General features: G+C 32.8%; 1 protein-coding gene across 4 annotated transcripts in view; it reads right to left on the bottom strand.

The window, feature by feature from the left end:
- The window catches only part of LOC139502323 (uncharacterized), a 54,824-nt gene that overhangs the window by 24,376 nt on the left and 18,143 nt on the right, over window positions 1-12,305 (bottom strand). For all 4 annotated transcript variants that reach the window (XM_071291768.1, XM_071291766.1, XM_071291767.1 and 1 more), the window contains one exon: window positions 958-1,104. In XM_071291768.1, the coding sequence (XP_071147869.1) occupies window positions 958-1,101 (144 nt within the window). In that variant the 5' untranslated portion in view covers window positions 1,102-1,104. The remainder of the gene's footprint in view (window positions 1-957; window positions 1,105-12,305) is intronic.

Here is a 12,305-nt window from a genome sequence, read left to right as displayed (position 1 = left end):
CAAGAGCAAAACAAGAAATCTGTGTGAACTGATGCTTATTAGTGATACTCCGCTCCCGAACTTTGGCGCTAAATACGGAAAATTGAATAATAGATAGAAATAAAATTGTATAATAATAACATCATGAAATAATGGGTGAGATATCACTGATGAAGATGCGTGTCAAAATTCTTTCAAATCTCCTTCCCAAGGGTATGAAGTTAAACTTGTAAATGTATCATGTGTATTGAGTCTGCAATGAAATTCTTGTTCCATATTAAATCTAACTTGAAACTATGAGCACAACTCTATACCCCACCCCTTTTTCCCTCTCACTTGCCTAACCCTATAAGTCATGAGACTTACATCTGATATCGCAAGAAGTTCATCTTCCAATGATACAACCACCTAGGCTCTACAGTACAAAAGCTATGCCAATGATACAACCACCTAGGCTCTACAGTACAAAAGCTATGACATGAAGAACATGAAGAAGAAAAGCTTTAAAAATTATAAAGAAAAAAGTGGATGACATTTTACTATCATGAAGGTCAAGGGTCACATTGACCTAAATTTGGTACGTGACACATCATCTTCGTTTTGCTATCATGAAGATCAAAGTCAAGGTCATTGTGACATAATTTCATTCGTGACACATCCACCTCCCGTATATGATTCATCCACATACCAAGTTTGATAATCCTACAATGTAGGTACTAAGGTACAAAAGTTCTGCTCAGGACAATGAGCAGGACGGATGGACAGACAGACAGACAGACAGAGGTGATTCCTATATACCCACACAAACTTCATTTGATGGGGTATAAAAACGTCAAATAATGCCTTCAAGTTTTTACATGATGTTAACAGTCTACAAACAAACATTTGGGACCATCTTATATTCTTACAGGGTATAAAAAATTGTCATGCATGTCCATCAGACAGTCTATATCCTACTATCATGACTATAGTACAAACCTGAACAATGTCAGTTTCTGTTTTCATTTCCAGATATATTTTTAAAATATATATCTCCAGGGGTGATGTCTTTGGTGTTTTTTTGATGACTTCCATCAATTTTTCTTCAAACAAGATAAATGGGGATGTAGGTGCCATGCTCATAAACTATAAAAAAAATAAACACAGATTTGTTACAACAATATCATCTTTTGAGGAGAAAAACGTCACATTTCAGCAATGCGTATTGCACACATATTTGTGTCAGGATGTTAATGCTACAGATACATGTAGTGAATGGGCTATTCCAGAAATAATCCATACCCCCCCTATAGAAGGTATATGGGGTTCAGAAAAAAATCCATGGAAAATTTGGGATGTGGTTCAGAAAAAAATCTGGAATTCCATGTCGGTCCTATAGAAGGCAAAAAGATAAATTAAAATATTCCATGGAAAATTATGCTGTTGTTATTAGAAAATTTCTGGAAATCCAGAGCATCCTATAGAAGGCAACAATAAAAGTTTAAAAATTCCATGGAAAATCTGGATTCTAGTCGCTTTCAGTAAACTTAAGATAAATTTGTGCTTGTATGTATATCTGTAGTTCATTAGGTAATTCTAAAGCCCTATGTATCTTTACAAACAATGTACCAGAAATTTAAAGTGGTTTAATAGGTTTTTGCTCGTTGTTGAAGGCTGTACGATATTCTTAAGTGGTTAATTTTGTATCTTTTGATCTCTGGTGGGGAGTTAGTACAAATAATTATGATGTCTAGGAAAGCTATTTTAAGCTTTTGCTTTGACGCCTTCCAGTGGATCAAAAGATGTGAAAATTGAAAAATACCCACAGCAGATGGCATGATTATCTTAACTATTGGAGAGTAGTCTTATTGGCAATTTGGAAATGATACCACATTTTATTATTTTAATACTACATGTATAAAGTGTGTCCATACATGTTGTAAGCCAGAGTTGTCAGTACTGAACTTAAGGCCGTACTTTAACCTATAATGGTTTACTTTTTAAATTGTTATTTGTATGGAGAGTTGTCTCATTGGCACTCACACCACATCTTCCTATATCTATTAAGTCTGAGAGTTGTAAATTTGAAATTGTTTGCAATAGGACCTAAAAAAAAATAAAAAAATGTACATTTGTTCATGTACCTCAGCTTCTAACATAACATTGAGGGGATATGATATTCATGTAGATATTGATAGTGATAATACTTCAAAAGAAATGCATACTTTCAACACCACATGACATGTTTACTATTACATTTGTAATCTTATTGGGACAATTCACAACTTCTAATTGGAGATTGAGATAATAATATTTCCCCCTCTTTTCTTTTACCATGGAAGTTACATGTACATGCATGTATATCAGTATATTGGTATTATAGAACTTGTTTGCTTTTTTGCATTTTCATAAAACATGTGTTATCATGGTTATGGTCATGGCATAAGGGAAAAAATTCTCAGAAAATAAATGCCTGTGATTAAAAAAAATATTTTGAAACTTGCATTTCTAGAACTAAGTGAAATTAAATTGATATGAATACTGTGTATATTATAATTTATTCATGACAAAAATGATAAAAAAAAAACCTTTATAAACATAACAAATGGTTCTAACATCCAAATTCCACTAATTATATTTAACTTTTGATTTTGTAATCAAACTTGATTATAGACCCATAGTTATCTTTTTGTTTCAAGTTTGTTTTTTATTGTGAAGGAGTCATATTTTAATGCAGCTATAAGGTTTATGATAAAAAATGCAAAACATCCATACTAAGAAATGAAGAATCAAAAGAAATGACTAAGTAAAAATACTGGATGTTGATAACAAATCAAGATTTTTACAACTATTTACAAGTCAGTGTTTTAATGGTTTTAAAATAAAAACAAAATCATAGTTCACTATCTGGATTTATAGGGTTTTATTTACAATGATTTATGTTCTCTACAAGTATGTTTGTATTGAAATTTGTGAGAAACCACACACCAGGACCTACTGCTTTTCATAGTTGTTGAGGTTGAAGATTATTTTATCTAGCCATCTAGTTGACAAACAATCAGTAATTAAAAAGCTTTAAAGAAGTCCCACTGTGAACACATGGCCATTTCTGTGGACTTTAATTATATCATAATATACTACATGCAATTACTTGAACCACATGTTATAAGACAAAGGAGATAAATACTAGGAACTATGTATCCATAATCCCTTGCTCTGCAAAAATAAATATTTAGTCTCAGTTTTAAAATTAGAAAAGTTTATTTTTTTATTATTTAAATTGTTATTTTTTCCGTTTATTTATCAATCATTATAATACATTGACTCTATTTGTCTAAGTGGATTAATATGATTACATCTATTATATGAATATGTTTTGAATATATATACATAATGTATCATCTTTCAGTTCCATAACTTATCTTAACTTTAAAAATGTTAAACATGTATACATTTAAAAAATCAAATGTCATTCATATTATACAAATTTAGAGTTTAACAATTGTTTAAAAGTTTTGTAATTTTCTTTAATTTCATGATGTTTTAGGAAATTATAACATGTAAAGAAATACAGGAATTTGAAAACAATGAGAAATTATATAAATCGTTCCCCAAAGAAGGATTGTTAGATGTCTAGATTTGGCCACTTTAGTTGCAGGCGACAAATAGAAAATTGTAAAACTGCATGTACAGGAAATTATATGAGATTAGAGACACATTTATTTTGTAATGTATTGTGAACTAATTTATAATTTTTTTAAAAACCATTTGTATTTGGAGAAAACATTTTCAAATTGTGACTGTGGTATGAGAACATTAAAGGAGTAGGTCCGGTAAGGGCCGATTTTGGCCCCAAATTTCAGTTTCATCTAACGAGATATTTAGGACACTTTTTAAACACTTAAGTGTATATTTCAATTGATTCGATTAGTTTATGTAAAAGATTTTAACTGATCAGTCATTAAAAACGCTCCGATTGAAGCTTAAATATGAACAAGAGGCTGTCACAACGACAGCAAACCGGATTTATTAATATTTATTTGTGTCCTGGCAATATCACAAGAACCATTACTGATGAATGGTGAAAGTGAAAATTGTCAACATCAAATTTGACCTCCATTTTGTCATCAGTATCAACATATAAAAATTTGAAAAGCTTAGATTGAATGGTTCATGAGTAAATGCAACAACGTGAATGGAAACGCCATTTTACAATCTTTCAAGAACCATAACTCCTGAACGGTAAAAGTCAAAATCATCATTACTGAACTTGACCTCTATTTTGCCATCAGTAACAACATATAAAAATTTCAAAAGCTTTGGTTGAATGGTTCATGAGAAAATGCACGGACACGACTGGAAATAAAATTGAGAAAGGAAATGGTGAATATGTCAAAGCGACAACCACCCGACCACAGAGCAAACAACAGCCGAAGGCAACCAATGGGTCTTCAATGTAGCGAGAATTCCCGCACCCGTAGGTGTCCTTCAGCTGGCCCCTAAAATATGCATAATAGTACAGTGATAATGGACGTCATACTAAACTCCGAATTATACACAAGAAACTAAAATTTAAAATCATACAAGACTAACAAAGGCCAGAGGCTCCTGACTTGGGACAGGCGCAAAAATGCGGCGGGGTTAAACATGTTTATGAGATCTCAACCCTCCCCCTATACCTCTAGCCAATGTAGAAAAGTAAAACAATAACAATACGCACATTAAAATTCAGTTCAAGAGAAGTCCGAGTCTGATGTCAAAAGATGTAACAAAAGAAAATAAATAAAATGACAATAATACATAAATAACAACAGACTACTAGCAGTTAACTGACATGCCAGCTCCAGACCTCAATTAAACTGATTGAAAGATTATGTCTTCATCATATGAATATCAGGTACAATCCCTCCCGTTAGGGGTTTAGTATCATACTATCATAAAAAATATGAGAAGAACATAACCCGTGTCATGCCAACAACTGTTTTTTTAGAAATAAATGTGTTTAGTTCCGATGCAAAGACCCTATCAGTGAATCAATGTTAAAGCCAAAATATGCAATCTTTAATGACCTGACAACAGTATCGTAACTATATCCCCTTTTAATAAGTCTATTTAAAGGTTTTGTTAGTTTCTGAGGAGAATACTGACATTTTTGTGCTTTATAAAGAATATTTCCATAAAATTTTGGATGTGAAATACCTGAACGTATAAGATGTCTGCATGTTGAGTTATATTTACGAATTATTTCCTTATACCGGTGATAAAATTTAGTAAATGTTTTGACCAGTTTGTGATATCGAAAACCCTGGTGTAATAATTTTTCAGTAATACATAAATGGAAACACCATTTTTCAATCTTTCAAGAACCATAACTCCTGAACGGTAAAAGTCAAAATCGTCTTTATTGAACTTGACCTCTATTTTGTCATCAGTAACAACATATTAAAATTTGGGAAGCTTTGGTAGAACAGTTCATGCGTAAATGCAGGGACACGACTGGAAACTCCATTTTTCAATCTTTCAAGAACCATAACTCCTGAACGGTAAAAGTCAAAATCCTTATTATTAAACTTGACCTCCATTTTGTCATCAGTAACAACATATAAAAATTTCAAAAGCTTTGGTTGAATGGTTCATGAGAAAATGCATGGACACGACTGGAAACACCATTTTTCAATCTTTCAAGAACCATAACTCCTGAACAGTAAAAGTCAAAATCGCCATTATTGAACATGACCTCTATTTTGTCATAAGTAACAACATATTAAAATTTGGGAAACTTTGGTAGAACAGTTCATGCGTAAATGCACGGACACAACTGGAAACTCCATTTTTCAATCTTTTAAGAACCATAACTCCTGAACGGTAAAAGTCAAAATCGTCATTATTAAACATGACCTCCATTTTGTCATCAGTAACAACATGTTAAAATTTGGGAAGCTTTAGTAGAACAGTTCATGCGTAAATGCACGGACACGACTGGAAACTTCATTTTTCAATCTTTCAAGAACCATAACTCCTGAACAGTAAAAGTCAAAATCGCCATTATTGAACTTGACCTTCATTTAGTTGTCAGTAACAACATATTAAAATTTTAAAAGCTTTGATTGAACGGTTCATGAGTTAATGCACGGACAACATTTGATTGCCGCCCGCCCGCCCGCCCGCCCGCCGTACATCTCCAAATCAATAACCGACATTTTTGTCACAAAAATCCGGTTAAAAATCTAACAAATATGCCAAAAAACGTCACTTTTAAGATGGTTTTCGTCAAAAATGAAAGTGGCCGCATCCGTGTTCATCCTCAACCTTTATATATGTTATGTATTATCATCAAATACAACTTACATTTTAATATTATGAATGAACACGAATGCGGCCACTTTACAATACGCACATTTAAAATTCAGTTCAAGAGAAGTCCGAGTCTGATGTCAGAAGATATTACCAAAGAAAATATTTAATCTCCTGAATAAATGTCTCAGAATATTCACATGACATTCATATTTACCAAGCCAAAATATGAAGAAACTCGCCCCTTTACCCTCGTTACCCGTAATGCTGTATACATAACTTCTCTTCATTAGAGGCTGCATTATCTAAGCTTTAGACGGAAACTGTCTAAAATTTAACTAAAATGCTATAATTGTGAAGATTTCAGTAATTTAGCATGACTTTATGATGCTAGTACACGATATATGTACATTGTATTGTCAAAAACAGCACATATTTATGTAGCAGAAGCATTCTACTTTCCAAAAAATAGCTAAAAGATTACATTTGCTCAATTTTGCAAAGCTGCTTAATTTTGGAGCCAAAAAGGGGTCTTACTGAACCTACTCCTTTGATAACTTCTCAAATTTCATTCCAGTATACAATTTTTTTTTGTAGAAAATCAGTCATTTCTTATTCAAATTTATATTGAAGATTTTATAATATAAATATAAAGATAACATACATACTAAACAAAAATTTTGTTTTACAAAAAAAAGGGGGGATGTCTGGAGCTTATAAAATTCAAAACTCAGAAGATTTTGCCACTAGCTGATTTTGATAACCAATATAACAATCTATTTATGTTGAACCATGGAAGTATTATATTGACAGGAACTACAACGATTTGTTAGCACTTATTTATAACCCGGGGAGCTCTGTAGAAAAGATATGGAAACTGACTAATTAGTATGTTATCGTTAATAGCCCTTTGTGACCATGTGCGATGCCGCCGTCCTAAATTGACCAGACATACTTCTTATCATCACATGGTTTTTATTGCGAAAGGTTATCTCTAATACCTGTCGGAAAACCCCTTTGTTTATTTCAATCTCGTCTGTGGTCTTTCAGAATTATTCAATTTTTCAAAACAAATCGACTGATGTACAAAACAAGAAAATCGGACGAGAACTTTGAATACTACAACGTTTTGAAGTGGTGAGTGACAATATTTCATTAGTTTGTGGGTTAAGTTTAAATCGTAATTAAGGTGTGTTCCGGTTACCGCCGGTTAAAAATAAATATATTTGATAAAAATAATTACTGTGAAGTTTCGAGTAGTCTATATAGTTAAGGTACTGGATAACCCTGGAAAGTAGAAATTTCCAGTTTAAAATACGAAAATTAATCGAACAAGTACCAACATCAACAAAATACAGAAGAAGAAAACAGAGATCTCACTTCGTTGTGTAGCTATTTATATAATGTTGGTTAATATCTTTTTAATTGTGAATATAAAAACTTCTTGTCTACCCGCAATTGAAAGACCTTTCCGATCATATAAAGCCATGGTCAGTATTTTATCATTTGAACATGTATGACTATGCCAATATATATACTAGCCAAGATTTAAAAAAAGTCTTTATGACCCGAGTATTGTTTTCTCACAAGGACAAATCTTAAAGTTATCAACTTCTACTGTAAATCTTATACTTTATATATGCACTTAAAAAACAAGGTTTAATGTCTATTTCAAAAACGTAAACTGAAACTGTTTTACAGTGCACTTAACATATACATGTCCATGAAATCAGAAATCAGTGATGTATATTTGGCAGTCAGGATATTTCATATATCAGTGGCGGATGCAGGAATTTTCGAAAGGGGGGGTGCTAGCCCAGGGCAAAGGGGGGGTGCAAAACATATGTCCCGATTCAAATGCATTGATCTGCCAAAATAAAGGGGGGTGCGCACCCCCGGAACCCCCCTCTGGATCCGCCACTGTATATAATAATATACGTAAAGCCTTATTTAACATGGTGTTAAACCAGCCCTGGATTTGGAGTACATTTGTAAGTCTTATAATTGCTCTATAATAAAATTGTCTTTTTTTAAATCTTGATTAAATCGGCTCAATTTTCAATATGTACAGTCCCGAAATATGAATGAAATACATGCCACTGGACGTAAGACAAACAACTTTCAATCACAACTTATGATGTGCTTTTTCTACCCTTCAACCCTTTAAAACAAATCCAAAATAGTCTTTTTTTGTCAACAGATATGGTAAAAAATGGACCCAGACTATAACTGTCGTTTATGTGGAACTACAGAAAAGAGAACTGCTCACCACCTATCATACGAAAAATCAAAATATGCTAGAGACATTAAACTCTCACTAAACATTGATATTCAAAATGATCCAAGTGATTTTCCAAAATTTATTTGTATTAGTTGTCAATCTAAGTTGTATATATGTTGAATCATTGCAAACTAGATTTCGCAAAAAGACTTGTTTTTGACATTAGTGCCCTTGAATCTTTCTCTTTTGTTCCATCGCGCTTTAGCGTGCTGTACCATCGTACTTTAGGGAACAAACAAACATTGCACTTTAGCGTGAGACACCGTCATACTTTAGCGTAGACCATTGCACTTTAGCGTGACCATCGCACTTTAGAGTCCTACATGTATAAACAAGAAGATGTGGTAAGAATACCAATGAGACATCTCTCAACCCAAATCACAGCGCATAAAAAGTTAACAGGTATAGGTCAAAAACATGGAGCCTTGGCTCACACCAAGCAACAAGTTATAATGGGCCCCAAAAATAACAGAAAACCAACTGTGGAATCTATATGAAAAAAAAAGAAACCAGAAACATGAACAAGTTACTACACCAACAAATGACAACCACTGAACAATGTCAATGGCATCTGATTTAGAAAAGGTGCATAAAAAAATGTAGTGTTTTAAACATTACAACAGGAGCCAACCTTCACCCTTACCAGAGACCGTAATGTATCATAACAATATAAAAAGACCCAAGATAAATTATCCATTGAATGATTGTACATTTGAAATGGATGAACTTGATCACAAAGACATTTAAACAAAAACAAGTAAGCATACAGCTGCCATACACTGAATGAATGCCAGTTTGATCTAATCATCTACATGTATGACACAAAAAAAACAATATTAAAACTTATATGTTTCATGAAAATTGTTTATCTGGAATTTTTCTGTTGGAAATTAAATTTGTCTGGAAATATTTATTTCCACAGGATATTTTCTTGGAATTTTTAGTATTATTCTCATTTTTTTCCTGGAATATTTTTTAGAATTTTTGAAATAATCTGGAAATTATTGACAACTTACAGAATATTTTCTTGAAAATCTGAGATTTTAACAGATTTTTTTCTGGAAATCCTTAACCTTCTATAGGGGGGTTAGTCCAAATAATTATGACGTCTTGAACAGGTCGAGAACTCTAGATTTTCTGACGTCAGAATATATTTGCATAGTAATTTCCAAAACACAAGGCCAATATGGCCTTGAAAAACTGACCAATCGACTCAATGAACTACAATGCATTGTGGGCTACTACGAGTAAACAACTACTTAAAACACGTGGAATTAGTGGGAAAACAGTCAATTAATATATTGTCTGGGACTCTCATTACCAAAGTTTTTATTCTGCAAATATATTCAATGTAAAATATATAACGTAATCTTCAATTTGCATGCTCAGATTAAAAAAATATTGTTTATTGGCTTCACGATTCGACTTTCTTTTTCGCCTTGCAAAAGTAGTTGAACCGGTTTTGTGCATTGTTATGAATTGAACCTGCATTAATTTCACGACGCAGTGAAATTTACAATGAAGTGATCACTGTCCAGTAAGAAAATCATTTGAGCTCTTTTAAACCTGTATAGTGTCTTGCAAAATCATTTCTGCCAAGAAAAACACGAAACTTTTATTGAAACACTTCTTTCTGTACTGAATGTGTTTTTTTTTTTATCAGGACCTGAACTAATAGTAAGAACATCATAATATTCAGTATGCTAAAAAGAAGTGTTATGAAAGCGGCAGGGGCGGGTCCAGCCATTTTAAAAAGGGGGTCCTAACCCTGGACAAAAGGGGAGGGGGTTCCAACTACATGTCCCCATCCAAATGCACTGATCGTCCAAAAAAGGGGGTCCATCCCCCTGAACCCCCGCCCCCTGGATCCGCCACTGAGCGGGTACGGTATTTAGCTCAATACATTTTTTATAGTTTCATCCATCGATAATATCGTTTGTTGCTAATTTTATCACAAAATATACCTCAGAGGTTTTTTATCGTTCGGCTGCTGTCCTGTTGACATATGTAAAATATCTCCAATATTAAAAGTCTCTGGATCATAGTGGGTGCCATATTACCTATTATTTTTTTTTCTAAAACGTGCTTTGTATATAGAAATAAGAAGATGACGTATGAGTGCCAAATGAGACATCCCGCAAAGTGGAAAGGGATTAATATAAGTTGGAAAACTTGTTTCCCAATCCACTATAAATAAATATGTTTAAACTAAACTAAATGAGACATCTTTCCAACAAAGACATAATTTAGTAAAGTAAGCAGTCATAGGTCCAATGCTGAAAAGTAAGCTATTAATGACCCAAAAATTACTTGTGTAAAACAATCCAAACAAAAAAAAAAACAAAAAAAAAACCGGCTCAATTAAATATATAAAAGGACAAGAAATCTATCTCATCAAAAAAAAATATATTGTATAGGAGCCTGTATTTCAGTGGTTGTCGTTTGTTTATGTGTTACATATTTTTTTTTCGTTCATTTTTTTTATATAATTAGGGACGTTAGTTTTCTCGTTTGAATTGTTTTACATTGTCATTTCGGGGACTTTTATAGCTTACTATGCGGTATGGGCTTTGCTCATTGTTGAAGACCGTACGGTGATCTATAAATGTTTATTTCTGTGTCATTTTGGTCTCTTGTGGACAGCTGTCTCATTGGCAATCATACCACATCTTCTTTTTTATTATAGATCCAACGCTGCAATTTTCACAAAACATATCAAATTTTCCATCTTGTCGCACATACATATGGATAAAATCATTACAGCTTATTTCCTAATGCATGTGGAGCAAAACTTTGGTTAGCTTGCTTGCTTTGTTTGTATATTGTACAAAATATAAAATATACAAGTTAAACTATGCCTATATATATATATATATATATTGTTTAAAGATGTCAATCTTATTTTCAAAGCTTGTATAAACAACTATACAAACAAAGCAAGCAAGCCAACCAAAGTTTTACTTTGTAGGTTTAAGAAATCAGCTGTAATGATTTTATTCAGTTTGTCAAATGTCTGAGCCCGTTAAAAAACGAACAAACTGAAACTACAGTTGCTTACTTCACTACCTTAAAAAAAGGGAACAATTTGGAAGTCCCATATACTGAAATGTGACCAACAAAAATACTTATAGATTTTGTTAACACTGCCATGTATGTAAATATTTCTTCGCCTTTTTTACGAACACAAAATTCAAGGATCCCATATTTGCCTTTAATTATCTATATATACAAACATTACTGTACTCCGGCTGTTATCGACGGCTTACTTTACACCAGTAAGTTTGTCTCATGGGTAATTGTGTTTTTTCGCAGTTGTTTCGTTGCTTCTGGTGGAACAATACATGAAATCTCTGTGCCATCATCAAACATGATGTTAATGGCTATATATCGGGTAATTCAAACCCTTTTTTCTTCGCATAGAAACAACTCTTCGTTAATCTGAGCATGGAAGTAATACTTTATATCACGAACTATAAATAAGGATACACAAAATGAAAAACTAAGCGAAATTGTGAATCCCGCATTGCACGAAAAAATGTGTTGTTTTCAGTAAATAACACGTGTTCTTGGTTGATTGTAAACACGTAGTAGTCCATCATGCATTGTAACTCATTTAGTGGATTGGTCAAAAACCTAGGTAAAAATAAATTGCGTCACATGTAAATAAACAATTACATGTGCGAGAACATAAGTATGCTAATTTATGCATTTCCATATAAGGTAGTGGTCCCGACCTGTTGAAAGGCTATTATAATTTTTTTCTTTGACGCCT

This window comes from Mytilus edulis, chromosome 13, assembly GCF_963676685.1.
Source record: "Mytilus edulis chromosome 13, xbMytEdul2.2, whole genome shotgun sequence".
In the NCBI taxonomy this organism is placed as follows: domain Eukaryota; kingdom Metazoa; phylum Mollusca; class Bivalvia; order Mytilida; family Mytilidae; genus Mytilus; species Mytilus edulis.
Note: the sequence above shows the minus strand (reverse complement) of the source record. Positions and strands in the feature narration are given on the sequence as shown.